Below are 24,839 nucleotides of genomic sequence, written 5' to 3'. Positions count from 1 at the left end.
GAACATTTTCCACCCTTTCTGTGACCCTTAAGGCGGTCGCACACCGGACGAGAAGCACCGCGCCACGTCGCGTCACGGCTAGGACACGGCACAGGTATCAAACACAGGGCACGTCGATGCGGTTCACAAAGCAGACAGTACACACAAAAGTTACCAAGGTTTATCCCTTCTTAATGAATGAACAAGACTAGAGTAAATAATATTTGTCCATTGATAATGACTTGGGTCGAATTTAATGGAAAATATTCAAGTTGCTCTCCGTGGCGCAGCAGAAATTTGAGCAGGCTCCGGAGTTGTATGTGGGCATTCATAGAAAACAACTTTGTTTCGAATTTTAGAACATGCCATGTCGTCCACCAGAGATGTCTGGTGTTTGACCCCCTTTTGAATAGCGACTGCCCAGTCACGTGATGACACAATGACGTCGGTCTCCCTACACCATCTACTATTTGCAAATATCTAAATAGTGTGCAAAAAAAGAAATAAAAAAAATGCTGTTTCTACACTTATAATCAACAAATTTAATTCAATTGTTTTATACTTTTCCATCATATTTAATTTGATTACATAATTCACAATACTTGGGACTGTAGTTCCTGCCCTAATGAAAGACGTTAAGTACACTGTCTTATACCTATGCCTGTTTGTCTGATTTTCAAATACTTTTATGCTTCGAATCAAAACTTGTAATGTGCAATTCACCCAGGAGCTGATTGGTTTAGTTTATGGCCTAGAACTCTTTTATGAAGCATTTTATGAAATCTGAATGGAAGAATTAAAGAGAGAAAATACTCCTGTAACCAGTTTTTGAAACTCTACCATTGAGAATTCTACATGTAAATGACCCGTTAATGATTGGCTAACTTCTTTGCATGTTAAATGAGCTACAATGCAAAGTTGCTGTATACAAAAAAAGCGTTGATGTGTTAATATTCCATTATGTTTCAGATGAATTGGGGAAGCAAACTCTTTTATTTCAAAAGGAAGGAAAATCCTCTTTTCCAGGACATGTCTCCTTTAAACTGTCACATTACCTGTGGATTAAGAGAGTTTACACTCTAGACACTTACCTGGGATAATAACTGTTTGTTGCCATCTTCTAAAATCCGGACTTTAGTCTCTAGTTGATGGATGTAGTTTGAAGAAGAATCTGTGTAAATGAATAACAAAAAGAGAAAAGGATTAGAAATCTGGAAAGCAGTTTAGAAACTGATGCTTTATGCGTGTATAAATATAGAACAATTAAATATATTCACATATTCATTTAATTTACAAATAGTTCCATTGAGGTATTTATGATGTAAAGATTCTAAAGTTCAGTATGGCTCCTGATTTTTCCCTGCAGTCTGTGTGATTTTTTGGCCCTAGTTTCTCTAAGTGTAATTTCATGTTACTAACACCAATGTTTTGTGAAAATTCTCCAGTTATTTGGTGATCCCGGAATCGAAGTAATTTCCAAATCGTGCTGTTTTCTATTAGGCGTTGACATACAATACCATATCCCAGAATGCACTGCAACTACATTCAGCTAAATAAAAGACATCTGTCAAAGCAAGAGATTTCCTCACATTTAACACAGTTCACATCCTACACAATCACACAAAGACTGATGTTATACTTTAAAGAGCTCTCGTAGACAACAAAGAAATCTCTTCCAAAGGAAATCTGTATTGCCTTTGACACAAGCAAGTTGCTCTCAATTAAAACATCTGATGTTACTGAAAGTAGACAGTACAACTAAACAAACTGATTTCATGTCTGTGAAGTAAAAGCCAATGAATCAGGCTAAAAGAAAATTACTGAAGTAATCATAATTTTTACTCTGGTTTTGACATGATGGTAGAGGGGGATCTTGAAGTGTCTGGTACTGAGGTAAGCTGCATTTCCAGCATGCCTGTCTTGACCTCTCGGTTATGGAGGGTCTGCTATCCTGAAGAGATGCCAGAATGTCTCTGGTTCCTAATTTTACATTGCTAAACCTTAAATATCCCTTACATACATACACAAAACCCTCCTGTAAAGAGGCCAGTAAATATCCCTTACATACGTACACAAAACCATCCTGTAAAGAGGCCAGGATGTGCATACCTCTTTAAACATGATATTTAAATCCAATAACTAAGTAAGGGATAATATTCAGTCAGCTGATCTTAAATTTCAATGAATATATTTTGTTTTAAAAAAATTTTTAATATGTTTCGTCAATTAATTCATTACTTTTATTACACATAGCTAAGTGACATTCGCATTATATTCATGCTATGGCTCCCCCAGCTGAGCCTGGTTTCTCCCATGTTTTTTCTTTTTTTTTTTTCTTTTCTTCATTATCTAACATCTTATGGAGTTTTGGGTTCCTGGCTGCAGTTGCCTTCTACTTGCTCACTGGGGGCCTAATTTTTAAGGCATGATTTTCAATGACGTTGTTGCCAGCAATAGATAACTGAACTATTCAGCAGTCATGATACAAAAATTTACATCAAAATGCTGTAACTGACCAATCAGAATGAAGAATTCCAAAAAGCCTTATAATAATCACAATAATTATTTTATTATATATATTTTTTGGGGGGAGATGCATTTGGAATATATTATATGATGTCGACAATGCTGCTGCTGTTTTTTTTTTTTAACTACAAATATATGAGTAACACAAATTCCAAAAGAGATACATCATGATAGTGATGTAAGTGTCATACATTGACAACATTTAAGAGAAAAGACTGAAGAGATTAGCTGTTTGAGAGCATGCATCCATTCACGTACACACAGAGTGTGTGTGGCAGAAGAACTCAGTAAAGAATGTGTGATTAGACAGATAAAGGCTCTATTGGACCTTCAATTACATCAGAATGAGTCATTATCTGGATTTTCACATTTAATTTATTGCTCTCTCTTCAATTATTTCAACATTTAGGTTCATCTTTCTTCTCAACTAAACTTACATTTATGCATTTAGCAAACACTTTTATCCCAAGCAATTTACAGTGCATTCAAGGTAGGCTATACATTATAAAGTGTGTATGTTCCCTGGGAATCCAACCCTTGGCATTGCTCTCAAAAAAATATAAATTAAATGTATGAATTGTGCAGACACTTTTATCCAAAGGAACTTACAATGCATTCAAGGTATACATCTTAGTATGTGTGTTCCCTGGGAAACAAACCAACAACCTTGCTGTTGCTAGAACCATTTGAGTTACTGGAACATATAAAGAATGACTGAAGTCCAGCTAAGAGCATCAGTCATGGATGGGCTACCAGTCCCTTTTTAATGGTCCTGTGAACCATGTAGGGTCCCCCAAACCTCATTCTCATCCAAAAAACAAGTTTAGGCTTTTCCATACCATTTTGTGCATTTCATCACTTTGAAATCGACGATCAAGTCTTTCATCACCACCAGGTGTCACTACTGCCTCTGACTTGCTTACAGTATAAGTCTGAAGAGCGCCTAAAGACAACAAACGAATCAGTGTTTGTTTTCATTCATAGCTATTTTCTGAAAATAGTAAATGCAGACAGCAACTTGAAAGCTAATCTAACTGAAATAACTCCAACGGGATGGACACATTTCTGTGGACCTATCAGAATCGTAATGGTCAAGAGTGGTAGGAACAGGTTCTGCTTAGCTAATCCTCTTTGGCTTCCCTGTGACCCTTTAATCTATCTTCAGTACATTTGATCACCTGACGCACAACCAAGCTGATTAGCGAGGCTGTCTACAAAAGCCTGACCAGTTCTGCCAAGTATCCCCCTCCTGAGCTAGCCTCCCTCGACCTACCTCTTGCGTTCCCAATGGCTGACCGGGGAAAAGACAGAGTGGTTACACTCCCTCCTGCCCCTTCACAGCCTGATAGAGTCTTTTATCTCTCTGGGCTGCAATGCAGCGGGAACACTTTGAACATGCAGGAATTAATACATTTTACACCCCTCTATAAGGTTTTTGTTTGGTAACCCAAAGGAATGAGGTATATGCCCAGATATGAATACATCTATTATCAGTGTCGAGGATTAGCCATGAATTGTACAAGCGCTTTTCCATTGTGCGAAACCGAGAGGATTATAAAGAGAGCTAGACTCTTTTAAACACACGAGTACCTGTATTCAGACATTAAGCAAAGTATAAAACGGATAAAAATACACTCACCTACGTTATCAGACAATATTTGATAATCTACATGAGATAACCCAGGCAAAGTTAGCAGCGCAGAGGTGGTTGTGGGAGCCCCGTCCATCTGTTGAGGCATATGTTAATGTCAGTTTAGAGGAGTAGTTACATAAAAGTAGCACAAAACACTGCTTTTGTCACATTGGATTGTGAACACAGGGAGTAGGCTATTGGTTTTAGTGGAAATCATGGTTTTACTTTAGTAATATTGTAGTGATCATGACTGTATTAACCATGACTGAAGAACCATGTTTTTCTTTTTTTTTTTCTTTTTTCGGAAACTGTGGTATTGATACAATTGACCATGATTTTAATCCAGTCATACTTTGGTGTCCATATAGTAGCCATGGTTTAACTATAGTAATATTGTAGTAACCATGACTGTAGTAACTATGGTTAATTTAGAGGTTACTATGGTTTTACTACAAATGCCACAGTGAAACTATGGTTATTATGGTTAAAAAGTCCCCCTAAATTAAATAACTATCAGGTGATATTAAATTTTTTTTTTTAAGTAGCTTCAATGTAGTTACCTACTTTTGTTAGTAGTTTGTAGTGTAACCAACTACTTTTTACAGTAGCTTGACTGTAATTTAATTACGTTAACTTACGAGTAGCTTGTAGCTTGTGAAACTACAGTTTCAAAGTGTACACTGGCTAATGTTGATATCAATTAGACATCGTCAGCTGCACAGAGTGTGCCATAGGCTCCCCAGTGGAGAGCACAACTTAACATTCAACTCTAACAAGCTGCCCTATTGCATCTTTTTTGAAACAATTTATGCACTATCCTGCTGGCACTGATGTTCAAATCTCAGGGTGTGCTTGACTTAATTGGAGAGACACTGTGATGTCAGATAGCCTTAGAGAAAGTCTCCCTCTGTTTTATCTAATCCTGTCATGGTGGTGACCCACTTGCAGTGCAATGTGTTTACTTTTTTTCTGCGCCCGTTTGGTTGTTGTGTGGTATGTGGGCTTTTGCTCTTCTCAAATGAAAGTAACAACACTCTGAGCTGAGGCGTAGTGGTTAGTGCATGTGCTCTGACACGTTGAGCATTGGTGCTACTGTGGGCGATGCGAGTCTTAATACAGCTTGCAACATCCTGTTCCCCTCTATTCTCCCCATCGTTTCCTGTCCTGACTCAACTATCTATTTCAGTATAAAGGTACAGTATACTTCATTTTTCCATGCACTGGTACATTTTGCACACAGTCCGAGTGATGCGCATTTTGCCATCAGCACAGAACGCAGCCTAGTTTTTCTAAACACATGGACAGTCTGCACCTTGAGTTGACTGGTAAGTGTATCTCAAAACAGTAGTAGTGTGCATGTATACAACGTGTCTGTATGGACTCATGATCAAACAAGCATGCTTTTAAGTGCTAGTGCATTCAAACATGCACAAGACGTAATGACCCCCAGAAAAAATGTATAGCTTTCAACATAGCTGTAATGACAAAAGGTGTTGTGGTTAGCTAGTAAACCTTGTTCTTCAAAATGCTAATGAGATTAACGCTAACCCTGCCCCTTGGTAGCTACAAATTGTGCTTTTGTAAGTGTTTCTGCAGAATGAAGGTTACTAAATAGTTATCCCTGCTGAATAAAACAGCTTAAATCAGGCAAAGCTGGTTTTCTGGTATTAGTTGGTCTCTCGGCCTTGTCAGGCTTGTTTGTTTGCTGGTTTTAGTGGGGTTTTGGGCACTTGTCAGCTGATATGGCTGGGAGACCAGCTAGACCAGTTGAAGACTAGTTTGTACAGGCTGAGAGACCAGCTAGAACAGTTTAAACCAGCTAAGACTAGCAAACCAACTTAAGTTTGAGATGGGTTTCAGCAGGGATAAAAAAAAGAAAAAAAAAAGAGGCCAAACAAAGAAAGCAACAAAACGAAGCAAGACTAGCATAGGAACTTTTTCTAAGGTTGTACAAACATTAGTGTACAATGACTCAGAGAGTGAAAACTCTGCTTTAGGACTTTGATCTTTGGTGAACATTGGTACATAAGTTACATAAATCTTAGTCTTGTGATGACTAATAACAGTAAAGATATTACAGTAACTCCAATGGGTGTGGATGAGGTATTTTCAGTTCCAGCTTTGTTATTGCAATCCTTGATTTTAACATAGCCAGCCAGGCAGGTTGACTTCTGGAATCAATAAAAAGCTCATTAGCTTTTCCAGTTGACCCCACATTCAATTCATACATAAACTCAACAAAAACAAATCTACACCCTCCCACCTTCTATGGGTGTACAAGTCCCCGAGCAGCACAGGGAAATAAGCTTTGGTAGGACAGGGGCCCAGGAATGATTTCAATTACTGCAATATGTGGAAGCAGGGCTGGCCAAACAGTGCAGTATTGTTCTTCAATGCTGTGGTCTCGCTGGTATTAAGCATTTCCCTGTGAAACCTGAGGTGGGTTGATATTCAAGGGGCCTGGATACAGTCATCTCCACAACTAGAACAATGATCCCCTCTAGCAAGAGTTATCAGAAATGAATATGTTACTCAGGTATGATGGTTATAGTTAATGGGTAAGTTCTGCTGTAATAATGTTGAAGGGATAGTTCACCCAAAAATGACCCATAAACTACTCTTAAACATATTATGAATTTTGTTATATTAAATCGCTAAATATTAAACCATGTGCAATCTGCAAACATATGATTTTTCTCAGAACTAACTTTTCTTAGTGATTTTTGCAATTACTTCTAACCAACTGATCCTGAGATCATTCTTTACTGGACGTACGAAATCAGTTCCCATTAAGTTCACACAGGTATCCTAGCAGAGTAACCACAGGTGTAGTTCATTACAGTAACTACGGACATGTTCCACTAACTTTGACAGCTGGAAAGTGAACAAACACTTTTTGTCTTCATTTTGAACACTATATTTATTGTTTTATTATCAATTTTCCTAAAAAAAAAAAAATAACATCTTTTTGTAAAATGGTTTGCTTGTGCTGTTTAAAATAAATGACACTTGGTTTGATATTTAGTTAACTAATGCAATGACATTTGTACATTTTTAAGTGTGGCTTCAGTCCCCAAATCCTTTTTGAGGCCACTGTATGTGTTCCCCAAATTTGACAATCTGGCCATTTGTAGACATCTGAGAATCAATGACAACCTAACCTTCATATTACTTGTTTCCTCGTCATAACTCAGCGATACAGTGTTCTGTAGATCTAATAAACAACAAACGGCACGACTGTCAGCTTTCCAACCATAAATGAGACAAGATAAGAAAATACTGCCCATCTCTGGTCAAAGTGCTTTGAATAGAAAACATAGACTTCCTCTTGTCAATGAGGCCAACCAAATTACAGCAATGTCAAGGTAGGCTCCTCATAAGAGCCATCACTAATAACAAGTATAGCATTAAAATGTCTGCTTCCTGTAAAACAACCATGGCACTGAGAAGCAGAGGCAGGAAGCTTTGGAGCAGGTATCCAATTCAGATTGCACAAGCTCAGCAGGGAGTGGAGCTCACACATTAACCATTATGAGATGTGCTGATTTCACTCATTAACAGTTTTATGAAACAGGTTCCTGTCCTGGGCCTGCGTGTATACATCTGCAGCCTTGCTGTCAGGGCATATCACATGAATCCTCCTGATGAGAGCTATAATGACAGCAATAAAACTACAGGGCATTAAATGAACAGTGGAGTCCTGTCCAGACTAATACTACTGTCAAAGTACATTGTGTCACTCACTTGCCGACAAATATTATATACGTTTTCATGCAGGGAGGTGATGTATGGTGTACTGTTTGGTGTTCTTCCTTGTAGAGTAAATTCCCAAAGAGGAGAATTTGAATAGTAATCTTGCCATGTCACTAAAAATGCAAAAATCACATCTCATTATTGAGACCATTCTTGGAAGAGGGAAGTGAAAAATTAGACTTTCTCTTTAAATGATTGGGTAAATCTGATAATTTTAATTAATAATAATAATAATGATAAAAATAAAAATAATTCTTCTTATTATTATTATTATTTGATTTTAATTATTTATAATTGTTTTTTGCGTTACATTAATGAGAATTGGTGGGAGAAATTTGCCTATTTGTCAAAAAAAATAGACTTCATATTTATTAAAAATAGATTTTCTAATTTCCTTCTTTTGATTTTGGGGTGAATTGTGACATGAACATTTTGTGAGATTTACCTAAATACTTCATTTAAAACTAGGGATGCACCGATACCAATTTTTCTCTTCCGATCCGATTCTGATATTGGAAATCTCAGTATCGGCCGATACCGATCCCAAGCCGATACCAGTATTGTTTTTTTGCATAATCAGTTTAGAATATCTTTACATTATTGTGTGGAACTAATTGGGAGTACTCTTTAATATGTAAAGAAACACAAACCTTTATTAACAGTAATTCCATTCTTCAAGTCTTCAGTTCTTTGAGGAAGTAGCATTCCCGTGTAGGCGGCTAAAGAGTGTGCACCTCCAGCTCTGGATTCCATGATTGGATGTGAGTGTGGGAGTGTAGTTCTTTTTTTTTTTTTTTTAATGTTTCAACTTGCATCTGGACTATAAAGGATTCAGATCTCTTTTTTGTTAAATTTAGTTGTAAGATATCAGTCCACTTTTCATTCACACAGTTATTTTTTGGAACCCATTCAACTTAAATATTGTTATAAATTGTAAACAAATACTAATGATAACAACAATAATAATAATAATAATAATAAATTGTTATTAATATTATTATTATTGACTTTTAGTTTTAATTTTAAATAAACAGTAATTTATTTAAATCGTGCACTTTTTAAACCCTAACGCTTTTATTTTGACATTCTAAACTCTCCAGGAAGTCCTGTATGTGTCTGTTTGTAGGCAAGTTCACAGTAGTTTAATTCGCTTCTTATTCAAATTCTGGTAAAATGCACCTCCAGTGCCATTCTAAATGCATATTACAAGTGAACCGAACTATTGAGAATCTACATCTGAGATGCTGTTCTTGAGTAGCGCTCAAATATTGCGCACCACTGTGAAGGCTAAAAATAGCCACGAGTGCATCACCAGCCTATGCGTGAGTTTGTGTCAACAGAGCAGCACCATTCACTAACGCGCTGGCGCTGCACATACTATTTATTTACTTATTAAACACAGCCTTTTGTGATTCACAGAGCTATCACATGTCTTCAAGTGGCTTTTGAATAAAAAAGTTCATATGAACTACTTTATTGGTGTTTTTATGGTTCTTTTATGTCATTTTTGGAACTAGACAGTAACGAACATGACTAACACACAGTATCGGATTTGGATCATGCTCGTCGGACCGATACCTGATCCGTCTAAAAGCTTCAGTATCGGAGCCAATACTGATCCAGGTATCTGATCGGTGCATCCCAATTTAAAACCCTCATGATTCATTCACACTGTCTTCATTCACACAAACAGGTCCTCAAAACAATGGCCCTGCAACACATTGATCCTGAAATATGACATATCATTCTAGCTAAGATCATGTTCGATGAAACACCAGAAAGCTTCATGTGCATGTGCTGTGGTTGCATCATGTGTCAGTGATGGAGCATCTGCTTATTTGACATGGCCCATGGGTGCATTTGAATTTCAACAAATGCTTTTCCTGTATTCTCAATGGGGTCTACAGCATAAAAAGCCAGAAGTGGAGAAAAAATGGGGTATGAGAGTGGTAAAAGGAAAAGAGTTAAAAAAATACCAAGAAAATAGAGGAATAATAATACAGAAGAACAGGTAGGCAGAAAGAGGAAGAGCGTGCATGTGTCCTTGTACACGCATCCTCGTGCAGAAATGCCACTGTCACTATCAATCTCGGTTTGCGGCACTGAGAGCAGGGGGTGTAATAACGCAGCAAGGACATGAATCAGCCGTGCCCCCCGCAACTTACACAAACATCTTGCAAGCTGCCTTGGCAACCACACCACGACCCTCGTGAACAAGACACCTCCATTGATGCTTGGTTGAGACCCAGAACGCAGCAATGCTACATGACGACCCACGCATTCTTAATGATCACAGAGGGAATCAAAAACATTCTTTACATGGAAGATCTGTAAGTGGTAGAATGTTTCCCCAAGAAAGGGAAGAAATCTTCCTGCGTGCATTTAGATGTCTTTCATTAAATTAAAATTCACTATTGATCATACTTAAAGGTTAGAGAGTTGAACAAACCTGTACTTCAAAGTATTATATTTGCCATGTAACTTCTCCTGGACCATTTGTGTTACGGACTTGATTGTTAACTAGAATGGTGCAGCTTGTTGAGGAGAAGTGTGCTATTACTTTTTGAAATGATCAGAGTTACGATTAGTGGATGATCAAAATCCAATAGACTTACAATGAAGAAAGGAACTGAGGAATATCAAGGGACCAGAATATTATAGAGACTTAAAGAGCTTTTTTGATTTGGCCTAGTAAGCAACCACCTAGCAACCAGAGGCAGGTAGAGTAGCCAAAATCTGTACTCAAGTAAAAGTTGGCAATTACTTGAAAAAAATAATTACTCAAGTAGAAGTAAAATTAATGATGATAATAATTACTCAAGTCAGAGTAAAACATTTTCCAATTAATAGAATTCTCAAGTAGCGTGTAGTGTTGTCAAAAGTACCGGTACTTCGGTACCAAGTTGATACTAAAATAAAAAAGTAACAATACCAGTGTTTCTGCAGTACCGGTAGTACTGAGCACCGAACTGATTATCCGGAAAAGTGAAGCTTCCGGCAAAAAACACGTCATAATAAAAGCACGAATCAAAATAAAACCTAGATGCCTGAAATTGAAGAAACTGAATACAAATACATTACAACTGTATAGTAAAATGTAATATTCAGTGTAATCAGTGGTGCCTGCAGCTGTACGGCCATACGCACTGTGCGTACCATGAGTGCTCCGACTGACATGAGAAATATTTACTCTCATGTTTCATCAATCATGAAGTGTGTCCCGTGGCTGTTTAAAAGAACTAGCGATGACCAATTTGTGAATGAATAATTCTTTTGAGTCAGTTCTTTTCAGTGAATTGGCCAAACGGGCTTACAAAACTGTCTGAATCGATTCGTGATTCAGTAAAATTCGTTCGGACCGCTCTCTCACGGAATCATTTGGAGCAGTTTCTCACACAGTAAAACAGCATCGGGATATTTACTAATACAGAGAACAAACAGCGCTGAATACAGTGGAAATTTACCTACAATCAACTGAGACAAAAGGCTTTTGGGACTTTCCCACTGCACGGTACAGCTCGACTCGACTCTGCTCGCTTTTTGGGGGTTTTCCACTGTGGATAGTACCTGGTACCTGGTACTTTTTAGTACCACCTCGGTCGAGGTTCCAAGCAAGCCAAGCCGATACTAAATGTGACGTCAAAACCCTGCAGATCACTGATTGGTCAGAGAAAATCATCACTACCAGCGTCATTGCTATAAGCTAGATGGCAGGTTAGCTTACCCTCGTGTGTCATCTTTGAGCTAACACAGTGATGTCCTCGTCTGCGCTTTGGTGTATGATTTCCCAAACTCTCCTTTTTTTTTTTGCGGTATTTTGTCTTGCTGCCATCAGCCTCTTTTGAAACAAAGTTTGTCGGTTTGTTGTGAAAAAGAGCCACATGCCGAGAATCAAGAACACCATTCCTTCGATATCCTCCATTGCTCCTTTGTTGTGTGTTTGTGTCGCATTTAAGATGATGTCACAGCAGTAGAGGTGGCGCAACTATGACGATCAGCCTATATTCCCAACCACGTTGAGGCTGCAATAAACTGCAGTGGAAACGCAAGCTCAGAAAAGTAAAGTGAGCAGAGTCGAGTCGAGTCGAACTGTAACGTGCAGTGGAAAAGTGCCATTGAGAGGTAACTTCAGCTAGTGCTGTGTCATGTGAACAAGGGGCTGTTCAAACTGAACGTGTTTTTATGTCCGCTCACGCTGTTTTTCAATCATTTTCCATGTAAACATTCGCTAGATGGATGTCTTTTGACAACTGAGTCACGTTTCACTGTGTTTTTAGGATCTCTCATGGTAGTGCTGCATTTTAAGCCGCTTTAAGTTAAAAAATAACTTCAACTAATAAAAACGTGTCTCGAGACACCTGCGTTCTGCTCTATTCGTTGTGGTGCGTTTTGCTTTTTTAGCACAAGAACACGTCTGTTCTGAACAGTTTCTGGAAGAAATGCTTTAGCCAATAGTTACATGAACACTACTCATACTCGAGAAAAAAAAAATGCTTTCTCAAAGTCACCAGAATTGAATGCTTTGGTGTTGTTTTTGCAAAAACAATCTCCCAGGGGAGCATGCCCACGGACTCCCCAAGATATAAGGTTGTAAAAGGCAGATTTCTGTGCGTACCCTCAGATGAAGTCCTGCAGGCGCCCATGAATGTAATAATAATAATTAATAAAATATATAAGTTTGGCAAAAAAATAAATAAAATAAAAAAAATGCAATGACATGTTGAAAAGTTCTATTTTCACTTGTTAAAAGTTTTAAGAATGTATTGATTAGACACCATTTTGATGATGAAATTAAATTTTAAAAAAATTTCTGGAAAGTTCTGGAAAATAGTAATAATTATTAAACTATTATTACTAAAATATGTATTAAAAATAATTAAACTGGTGTGTTCAATAGCACATTATAATATTAGCATATTTTTGCTGTGGTATCGAAATTGGTATCGAGAATCGTGAAATTTCACTTTATCAGTACCGACTACTGAAATGTTGGTACCATGACAACACTAGTAGCGATTAACTAGTTACTTTTATATGTAACGTAATGGATGTTAAATCTCCAAAATTAAAAATTTAATTCCATTACATAATACACATTTAACATGTATTACAGGATAATAATAATAATAACATGAGGGCGAGGAAATGATGACAAAACATTAATTTATGGCTGAAATATCACTTTAAGGATGCTTGTCAGATTTGGACGAATCCGTCAATTAGAAGAGAAGTTTGGAAACCAGTATCTAGTAATTATTATGGTGAAAAACGTGAACAATATTTCACAAGACCAATCATATAATGCTGAATAAAAAGAAGCAAGATCATGCTTTTATTAATGGCTACCTATGCTATTTCACATTGTTTTAAAGTCCTGGATGGATTCTTAGTTCAGTTACAGTATTTTCAGTGTAGAAAGAATTTAGATCATTAATTCTGTACAGTAAGTGTAAACTGCATCTTATCTCTGTATTTGGAAGTGTGATAGGCTTATTTTAGTTCAGAGCTTGTTCTCTGTTGTCCATGAGAAAAATGTGCCGCATGTGTCAAACGCAAAGTTTCTATGCAGCGTGCTAGCACAGAGATGCGCTCCAGTAAACACGCACGCACGCGATAGGCAGAGCAAAAGGCATTTACACTTAAAGCGGATGTTTACATGGATTTATACAGTAGGCACTGATATATTTCAGCACTGATATAAAAATGTATACATAGAAACTGATGTCATAAGAGCCCATAGTTACAGAATCACCCTGAAAATGACCATCACCACAACACAGACAAGCTCAAGTCATCACAATCGCCATAACTCACCGCAACAAGTTTTCTTAAGTTGGAGCTGCAATTCTAATCTTGAAATATCTTGGTGTAAAATAAAGGCATTGCATGACGAAAGAAAGTGTTTGTTTGGAGCGCTTGCTGCTGCTGCAGTGGTGGACTGGACTAGAGTGACAAAGTGCAACTGTAAAGTTCCGCTGTCATAAAAGTCCCATTCAGAAATCTCTCAATAAATTATACATTTATTACAAAACTTATTTAATTAAAACCAGTAATGTAACAAAAGGAACTTTGCCCACTGTAACAAAGTAAAAGTAAAAAAAAAAAAATATAGAAATTTACTTGAGTAAGAGAAAAAATACTCACTATTAAACCTACTCTTAAAAGTACATTTTCTCCAAAAATGTCCTCAAGAAAATGTAACAGAGTAAATGTAGTGTGTTACTACCCACCTCTGCTAGAAGCCACCCAGAACACCCTAGAAACAATGTAGCAATGCCCTAGCAACAACCATGAACACCTTAGTAACCACGGAAACCACCCACAACACCCTAACATTGTGGTGGCAAATTTTACATGGACAAGCAACACTCACATATAAATATCTAGCTTTCATTAGTACTGATCATATGAAAAAAAAAAACTTAATCAAAATGATACAGTATAAAGGTATTTATATACGACCTACAGTATCACATCTACATGCACACACACACAAATTCCCCAGTTTTAAAGACAGTGGCCCTATTTTTAGTGTCTTCATAATGTAGAATGACTTCATAAAGAGATTCTTCTTAAGAATATCATTATCTCTTCCTCTTATGAAAAGCCCCACTGGTAGAAATCTAAAATCAAAATGAAAAATTCATTAGAAAGCAGCTATAAAACAGCAAGCAACACAATTAAACCCAGAAACAATACATAACCACTGGAGCAGCTATTTCATACAGCTCCCTATGCTGTTTGACTTTGACTCAGAGTTTCACTCTGCAAGTGGACAGAAGTTACTTTAAATGCATAGTTACTGAATTGTTTTAGACAGACTGCAGCCATTTTCCCCACTGTGTTTTTTCTGGAAAGCTCTAAAAGCTGTAATCATTTTACAGCTGAAATCTGTAGATTAGCAGAAGGGCACATGTTCTCTCTCTCCTGCTAAATATCTTCCTGTCTGTCTCTATTCCTCACCCATCTTGCTCTATTGCCCTCTCTCCATCTTAAACTCTATGTTTGTCTTTGTAAAGAGGTGTAAATTGCCCGGGGGTCATCTGTTTGGTTTACTGAACTCATAAGAGTGAATCATGCTGTGTGCTTTCTCGGTGAATACTGATTGCACAGTGTGTGTTTACTGCCTGTTAATTGTCACCACGAGTTTTGTGACTGAAAATACACAACAGTAAATGTGCCTATGGCTTTGGCATAGTATGGGCTTATCTAGTCCTGTGGTCACTTCATCTCTTATCTACAGGCTTTAAAGTGACACATGGGAGTGAAGCACGTATGGTGAAGGAACGCAGACCATGTCTCCAGACAGCACTGGAGCTGCTGACACTTCCAATGACTGAGAATGGAGGAGATCACAACTGCTATATTCAGAATGGGATACTCACGCACTGCCCACAGCACAGTATTTACTATACTATATATTGCCTGCTACTTTTGGTTAAAAAAAAAAAAAAAAGTTTGTAGAAAAGTATGCAAAATGTTTTAAAAAGTAGCATGCTACTTTTGTCACATGACCTTGCTATATTGCATTTTTACATCAGCGACATTCAGTTATCTTCTCAGATATAAATATGGTTAAAAACAATAGTGTAAAAATTATATAATTTAATATAATTTACGAAATGTATATAATTGTATAAAATATCTAATTAAAATAGAATTTGTTATTTGTATATTTACATTATGTACTATATAATAGAATGTATTTCATATTTATGTAATTTATTATTTGTATATTATGTATATAATAAAATGTACTGTATGTATTATTTATATTTATATTATGTATAACAGTAATGCTTTTTATTCGTAACTCTCAAAATGGAAAGGTCAAGTCAAGAACAAGCAGTGACCACTTGTTTTATAATGCACAATTTATCAACATAATAAGTCATCCAAGTATTCTGCATATAGAAAATTAGCTTACAGTGCATATTAGGCATGTAACGATACACAAATTTCACGATATGATACGATGCTGAAGCCTCACAATACGAAAAAATAGCATCCACAAAAATGTTTCACTTAAACTTACTGAAGGATTCGACAAAAATGTATTTTAAATAGAAAATGACAAAACAGTGTCTGAAAGCAGAGCTCTATAATAAAGAAACTTAAACAATATGTGGCAGGGTGAGCAAGAGACAGACACAGTGGGTGTGGCGTCAAGCCTCGGAGAGGCATTTATTAGAAACAATAATAAACATAAAAATGTCCAAAAGGGGTAATAAAGTGTCCAAGGTGGAATAGTGTTCATAATAAAGGGGGAATCTAGCATCCTCGCGGTGAACAGGGCTCCGTGAAAGGGGCGGGGCAGTGTCCATAGGAAAGCCCAGGCACGGGCTGGGTCAGTCGGCCACTCACGCTCCCCTCCAAAGTCCACGGCGCGTGGGGCGGCAGCGTCACTGGCGGCCTGTCTTCCCAGGCCCGCGGCAAGCGTGAGGGGAAGGCAGCCCGGCATCTAGCCTGTCGGCGGCAACGTGAGCTGTTCACCCCCGGCAACTCATTACGCCATCCAGGGGTCCGAAGTACGGGTCCGGCACCGCATCCACTCGTCCAATCCCTCCCAGCTCTGGTCCTGGGCGTGCGAGGATGCCAGTGTGTGCACACATGGAAATTTGAAGCCGGCTCCCCGAGAAGAGGTGTGCACTGCGTTTTTAAAGACAGTGGTGATGAAGCATTATCCCCATCAGGTGTGCTTCATTCACCGCTGACCAAACGAGGCTTATTAATTATGCACCTCTTCTCGCTCTCCCACCCAACTCCCATCGTGAGCCTGGCTGAAGGGCGGCCCTAAGAGGCGGGGCGACGATGACAAGCCAGAGTGGCGGATCATTCCGCCACATCTCCCCCCCCCAAGCGTCACCCCGTCGGCACCTCCTCCCACACTCACATCCAATCATGGAATCCAGAGCCGGAGGTGCATACTCTTTAGCCGCCTACACGGGAATGCTACTTCCTCAACCAGGCCCTATGGTCGGAGTGAACGTAAGGGGGATACCTCTCTGGGCCACTCCTCCTCTCACTCGCACCCAGGTGGGAACAGAGAAAAAACACGAATTAATATGACAGCCTCAGCCAGCTACAGGGTAAATGCTTATTAAGTGCCACTTACCCTTTGCTGCAGCTGGGAAGCCGTCCTCATGTTTTCTCCATCCCACTCCAGGCTTTCCATCAAACTGGCTATTGAGAGGAAGAATGACCTAACTGTTGGTGCCCAACTGTGCCGTCTTTGCCCACAAAAGTGCCTGCATTCTCCACCACTGTGGCAGAGTGAGCAAGAGACAGACACAGTGGGTGTGGCGTCAAGCCTCGGAGAGGCATTTATTGGAAACAATAATAAACTTAAAAATGTCCAAAAGGGGTAATAAAGTGTCCAAGGTGGAATAGTGTTCATAATAAAGGGGGAATCTGGCATCCTCGCAGTGAACAGGGCTCCGTGAAAGGGGCGGGGTAGTGTCCTTAGGAAAGCCCAGGCACGGGCTGGGTCAGTCGGCCACTCACGCTCCCCTCCAAAGTCCACGGCGTGTGGGGCGGCAGCTTCACTGGTGGCCTGTCTTCCCAGACGCGCGGCAAGCGTGAGGGGATGGCTTCCCGGCATCTAGCCAGTCGGCGGCAACGTGAGCAGTTCACCCCCGGCGACTCATTATGTACCCATTTCATATGGAATCTAGGCTTTTGAGCTACTATACAGTTGTTTTGTTTCCTTAAATGACTTAATGACTGAAATCCCTCATTTGTGTTCCACTACATGTAAAACTTTGTCTGGACATACTACATGTGATAAATTAACTGTCTGTACTCAAAGTGAAATCACTAACTGAACACATTCTCTGAAATTCTGCAGACATGAGCAAAGTTCAGTCAAGTTAGATGTGTTCTTGTGGTATCAATTTCAGAGTATCTCTGTTCTCATTCAGTTTTGCATTGCAAAGAATAAAAGAAAATCAAATAGGACGAAACACAAAATCTTGTAAACATCCCTACAGAAAATTGTATTGTTCAGAGTTTGCTATTTCATTGGTCATGAGTTTTTATCCAGTTCATTGAAGCATCAACCTTGTCTCAGATGTTTCTCCTAAAATCCCTTAGGAGAGGGCCTGGGTAGCTCAGTGGTAAAATACGCTGGCTACCACCCCTGGAGTTCACTAGTTCGCTAGTTCGAATCCCAGGGCCTGCTGAGTGACTCCAGCCAGGTCTCCTAAGCAACCAAATTGGCCCGGTTGCTAGGGAGGGTAGAATCACATGGGGTAACCTCCTCGTGGTCGCTATAATGTGGTTTGTTCTCGGTGGGGCGCATGGTGAATTGAGCATGGTTGCCGCGGTGGATGGTGTGAAGCCTCCACACGCGCTATGTCTCCATGGCAACACGCTCAACAAGCCACGTGATAAGATGCGCGGGTTGACTGTCTCAGACGTGGAGGCAACTGGGATTCGTCCTCCGCCACCCGGACTGAGGTGAATCACTATGTGACCACGAGGACTTAGAGCGCATTGGGAATTGGGCATTCCAAATTGGGAGAAAAAGGAAAAAAAAAGAAATTCCTCAGGAGAAATATAAATACATACACACATACCAGACAGTTGCTGACATACAGTTAGAGTATACAGCTATAAAATCAATGTGAATATAGCAAAACTCAGATAATTTAGTCTAGTAGGAATTTGATGATTTGTTTGTGTTCCTACTGAAATCTCTGACTTGTGATAGCAGACTTTGGTGTCCTGGCAAACCTGAGCACACTTTGAGGCATTGCTGATATCTCTTAATATCTGAGAATCAAGAGCCTTTTGCTTAATTCGCTCCTTATTTAATCTGAATGTTGTCTAGGAGAAACAATTGAGATATTAAAGAGATCTACTTTGTGATTTAAAAAAGTGCAACAAAATACAACACGTTAGAGTGAACTGGACACCACTATAGCTACTCAAGGACAAGGCCACAATTCCATCTTTCAAACAGATATGCTTCTATTTATTTGCTATGCATAATGCATCTCTTCAACATTATAAGTCAACGCAAAGATTTCGGGGTCTCCCAGCTTGATTCAGCCGAAACTTGGCTTGATTCAAAAATAGAGCAGTGAGAAACGTGTGGGGTAGACAGACTGCATACCAGGGTATAGATAAGAATGTATCCTAGCAACAAGCCCCAGTGTTTGACTAAAGGGACTGCCAGTGCTTTAGTTATTACACAACCAGTCTCTGCCAAATGAGCTTTCTCTTTCACTCACTCTCTTTCTGTTTTTCTTTCATAGTCTTTTACACACATGCCTAGCAGGCGCACACACACATACATATACGTTTAGCAGGCAAAGACTGCAGTGCAACTTGTACTATAAGAAAAAACAACAATATATGCTTATTCTGATATTCTTTAACAGGCAAAATTATGGTATGCAACTTTGTGCATGATCTAGGCTATATACTGCATACATGAGTCACAGTTTGATTACACCATGTTATCCAGAATAATCACATGATTATTGTGCAAACAGGTCATACCCATATGGAAGGTGATATGTCATAAAATAATATTACAGAGAACACAATCAGAAACATATGGATTTTATTCCTCTTCCAGAAAGAACATTTATGCATTTTCCCCTCCATACTCTGAGAGAAAATGTCTAATGGGTCTCCAAAGGTGTAACTTAATGTCATAGCTGAGGGCACTTGCTTTTCAATGAACCTCTATACCAGTTTTTAACAAGTACAAGTACATTTTCACCTGCACAGATGTAAGTACAAAGCTGTGGTCACACTAGGCCTTGAGCATACAAAATTACCCTGGACACACAACAATGCATACCAAGAAGCTTTGAAGTTTATATTCTTTTTAGTGGTCACAGACAGTGGCGGACTGGCCATTGGGAGAACCGGGACTTTTCCTGGTGGGCCGGCCACGAAATGGTGCCGCATGGGCCGCCACGTTATGCAGAACGTGCCAAAAATGGTGCCGCGATATGCAGAAGGGGGCAACGATGTGCAGAAAAGGACTGCAACCCGGCCAGTTTCTATGTAAAATACCAGGCCGAATTTTCTTCCCAGTCTGCCACTGGTCATGGAGGTCAATCTGTGACGTTTAGATCCTTTAACTCCTACAGAAGCTTAGTGTGACGCACCTTGAAATGGAGCTCAGTTGGTCTTTTAAATGTAATCTGATTGGTAAATATGAGACAGGATGTTGTCATGCCAAGAGCTTCTGCATCATTGCCATTTTTTAAAAAGTTAACCATGACTATTGAGGCACTACAGGGAAACATCTGTCAAAGAATGCTGTGTTTAGAATATGTGCACTAAGGTTATGATATGTAATTCAAACTGGCATGTGAACAATTTCAGTTGCTACACCATTGGATTAATGCTTCAAAACTCAGCTATTTTAACTCATTGTGCTGAACTGTGTTCAATCAGGGAATCAAAATGTTCCTCAGAGAAAGGTGTGCCGATGCCAATTGACAGAGTGCTTGCCAATAACAGTACACCTGGCAAAGATATCTCTTAAGACAAACCTGACCGATTGAGGGCACCAAAAATACCTAGTATTTCACAAAGTAAAATTGTTTCCCAACCACTGTGCCGTGAAAGATTGTCAGGTGTGCCGTGGAAAATTATCAGATTCCACAAAATAAATAAATGCATGAAAAAAAAAAAATTTCAGGGATCCAAACTCCACACCTTTCAGAGAAATTTGCCATTTTGAAACCATAATCGGTCACTTTTGTGATTGTGAAGAGCAATGATTAATGTGCAAAAGTGACTGATATTTATACGCTAAGGGTCTTTCACATGACTCACGTCAGCGCTGCAGAATACACTGAAGTCTATGAAGTGACGCCACTTTACACCAAAGTGTTTTTCACACACAAGTTTTTGCTTCACCAATAATGTCTTTGAGAGTACTAAGCAATAAGAAATATTTAAAAACTATCCAAATTTGTGGAGACATTGAATGTCTCATAATTTCTTTTAATTAAATATTACCTTATCGTTTACGAACATCATAGACCCCAGTTATTGAACTAATTTAAATTCACCAAGAAAATGCTAAGATCTAAACATAAACGAGTCCTTTTATTACTTTCAAAGCAACTGCATGTTTTTTTCTCTTTTCCAAATACATGTTTTCAATGTTTATTGTGCACACCTCCCGCTTTTTTATGTGGCAAACTCATAAAATCGCCCCTGTGACGCTTTCTTCAACTCTTGACGCTGGCGTTGAACAGAGCATTGACGCCTCGACTCAACTCATGTGAAATGTGCTTTACAATGATGAAATAACATTATTGAAACTCAAAATTATAATTATTTGTCTATTATTGTGGTCTTTTCTGATAAATGCCATGCTCAGCAGTTTAAATAGGCTACTGTAGGAAAATGATACCGTAGATCTGCTTTGTGTTTATAATTCTTATACTGAAGTCAGTAGATTTGTAGCCATGCAAGTTTTAATAAAGAAGAAGGTAAGGACGTTATTGAAACACTATTATTATAGTCTTTTTGGAAAAATAATAGTCTGTTTTGAAAAATAATGCTCAGACTGAAGGAAGACTATAGATCTGCTTAGTTCTTTTAATGCTTAAACACTATAAAGTCTCTTGGTAGATTTCGGTCACGAACGACTCAAAATGATTCACTGACTCACTCATAGCACATAAGATGCTCATCTGTCACCACCTAGTGACATTTCCAGAAGGGGTCACTGAAACAATCAATTAATAAAATTGAACAAATTTGTGAAACAGAAGCAAGCCTCACCAAAATACTCTTTACTTTGCAGCTAATTCTGCACAATTGTAAACTTGAATAAACTTGAATCACTAAAAAAGCTGGAATTGAAATTTTTTTACCCAAGTAAAAAAAGTACACAATTGTACCCAAGTTCTTGAAAAGGAAAAATATTGACAATGGTTAGCCTATGTGGGACAGTGGTGTGCCGTAGAATTGTTTTGTCATAAAAAGTGTGCCGTGGCAGAAAAAAAGGTTGGGAAACACTGCCCTAAGCAACTGTGGCAGTGAGTTTAATAGACTCAGGGCTGTTTCTAGGCTTTTGACCAAAAAGTGATTACTGAGAGTTTTTATGTGGCAAACTGGCAATGCAGGTCTAGTAAAAAGAAATACATTACAGAGAAATTGTTTCTATGATGCAATTATGCATTTCATCAGTATCAGTCCAACTCTAAGAATGAAATGCATCACAAGTGATTTGTTTGAAACCATTAGACAACTCATTAACATATCACTGAACTCCATCAATGCTCTTACTGTAAATACACTGATACCAGTAACGTCACCCAACTTCATGTTCCCACAAGCTCATCTTTACAGAAGAACGGAAGGCATGATAACAGATTCTCTTAGACATGGAAGACAAACATAGATCCATAAAGTTGATGCAGATAAACTACATCTAAGTTTTCCATCAGACCAAGCTGAAAAACAATCCAGATTGATCATCATGATGGCGCCGCGGATGGCTGCCTCAGTGTTGAGCTCCTCAGTTCTTTTGTTGTTGTTTTTTGTTTGTCCTGTGTTTAGTAATCTTTTTCCAGTCAGTTTTAACAGAGACGAACTGCTGAACATTCGACAGCATGTACCGGCATATTCTGATGTTTTGCTAGACATTTTAGTCGGAGGCGCAGCTCTGCTGCTCAAGAGACGCAGGCGAGGAAGATGAGCCGGTGCGCTGGTCAAACTCCGTCGGCGGGGCTTTCGAACAGCGCTGCCGAGTATTCACTTAGCGAATCTCCGCTCTCTTCTTAACAAAATGGACGAACTACATCTCCTCACCTGCACAAACAAGGACTTTTCAACCTCTGCTGCCTTGTGCTTCACAGAAACCTGGCTGAGTGAAGCTATTCCGGACAGCGTGTTACATCTGCCGGGCTTTCAGCTGTTCAGAGCGGATCACATCACGGAGATAACGGGGAAGACGAGAGGCGGTGGAACATGCTTTTATATCAATGAAAGTTGGTGTACAGATGTAACAACGTTAAAGAGGATGTGCTGTCCTAATTTGGAAGTGCTCTTTATTAACTGTAACCCTTTTTACTCGCCGCGGGAGTTTTCCTCGTTTATTCTGGTGAGTGTGTATATCGCACCAAACGTGTGTTTGAATGCGGCGCTGCAAGAGCTGGCTGATCAAATCACAGACACAGAACAACAATACCTGGACTCAGTTATTATTATTCTTGGGGATTTTAACAAAGCAAATGTCACACGGGAACTGCCCAAATACAAACAGCACATCACATGCCCCACCAGAGACAGGAACATACTGGATCATTGTTACACAACAATAAAGGATGCATATCGCTCTGTCCCTAGAGCAGCTTTGGGACTCTCTGATCACTGTCTGGTTCATCTTCTTCCAACCTACAGGCAGAAATTAAAATCAACCAAGCAAGTAGTAAGGACTGTAAAGAGATGGACCAATGAAGCAGAGCGGGAACTACAAGCCTGCTTCGATTGCACGGATTGGAGTGTTTTTGAGGCTGCAGCCACAGACCTGGACGAGCTCACAGATACTGTTACATCATATATAAGTTTCTGTGAGGATATGTGCATTCCTACTAGGACTTATTTAAAGTTCATCAACGACAAACCGTGGTTTACAGCAGAGCTCAGGCAGCTTCGTCAGGCCAAAGAGAATGCTTACAGGGGTGGGGATAAAGTCTTGTACAATCAGGCCAGGAATACACTGAACAGGGAAATCAGAGTGGCTAAAAGAAGATACTCTGAGAAGCTGAAAAACAAGTTTTCAGCTAACAACCCTGCATCAGTGTGGAGTGGCATGAAACAACTCACAAATTACAGGACTCCTACCCCCAACCCTGTAGGGAACCAACAACTGGCTGATGACCTGAATGTGTTCTACTGCAGATTTGAAAGGCCCAATCTCACACCCCACACCCACTCTGACCTTAACTTCACACAAACACCGACACCTCATGCAACCCCCCTCCTCCCCCCTCCTGCTACTCAACCTGCACTTAAGATCTGTGAAGATGATGTGAGCCGCATCTTTCGGAAACAAAAGACGAGGAAGGCTTCAGGCCCAGATGGCATCTCACCAGCGTGTCTTCGATCCTGTGCTAACCAGCTGGCCCCCATCTTCACACAGATCTTCACTAGATCACTGGAGCAGTGTGAAGTCCCATGCTGCTTCAATCGCTCAATCATTATTCCTGTCCCAAAGAAACCAAAAATCACAGGACTTAATGACTACAGACCTGTTGCCCTGACGTCTGTGGTCATGAAATCATTTGAGAGACTGGTGTTGGCCCACCTGAAGAACATCACTGGACCCTTTCTAGATCCCCTTCAATTTGCTTATCGAGCAAATAGGTCTGTGGATGATGCAGTCAACATAGGATTGCATCATATCTTGCAATATCTGGACAGACCAGGGACATATGCAAGGATCCTTTTTGTGGACTTCAGTTCAGCTTTCAACACCATCATCCCAGCTATACTCCAGAATAAATTACACCAACTCTCTGTTCCCATGTCTATCTGTCAGTGGATTACCAGCTTTCTGACGGACAGGCAGCAGCTTGTGAGACAGGGGAAACACACTTCTAGCACCTGTACAATCAGCACTGGTGCCCCTCAGGGATGTGTGCTCTTCCCACTACTCTTCTCCCTCTACACCAATGACTGCATCGCCAAGGACCCCTCTGTCAAGTTCCTGAAGTTTGCAGATGACACCACTGTCATTGGCCTCATCCGAGATGACGATGAGTCTGCATACAGAAGGGAGGTTGAACAGATGGCAGTCTAGTGCAGTCAAAACAATCTTGAGCTGAGCACGCTCAAAACGGTGGAGATCACTGTGGACTTTAGGAGAAACACCCCAACACTGACCCTCCTCACCATTCTAAACAGCACTGTGGCAGCAGTGGAGTCATTCGGGTTCCTGGGCACTACCATCTCACAAGACCTG

General features: G+C 39.5%; 1 protein-coding gene across 2 annotated transcripts in view; it reads right to left on the bottom strand.

Moving 5' to 3' along the window:
- Positions 1-24,839, bottom strand: part of LOC127411570 (coiled-coil domain-containing protein 85C-A-like) — a 64,603-nt gene that overhangs the window by 26,472 nt on the left and 13,292 nt on the right. For both annotated transcript variants that reach the window (XM_051647262.1, XM_051647263.1), the window contains exon 2: positions 1,071-1,150. In XM_051647262.1, the coding sequence (XP_051503222.1) occupies positions 1,071-1,150 (80 nt within the window). The remainder of the gene's footprint in view (positions 1-1,070; positions 1,151-24,839) is intronic.

Source organism: Myxocyprinus asiaticus, chromosome 20 (assembly GCF_019703515.2).
Source record: "Myxocyprinus asiaticus isolate MX2 ecotype Aquarium Trade chromosome 20, UBuf_Myxa_2, whole genome shotgun sequence".
Taxonomy (NCBI): Eukaryota; Metazoa; Chordata; class Actinopteri; order Cypriniformes; family Catostomidae; genus Myxocyprinus; species Myxocyprinus asiaticus.
This window is presented reverse-complemented; position numbering and strand designations above follow the sequence as displayed.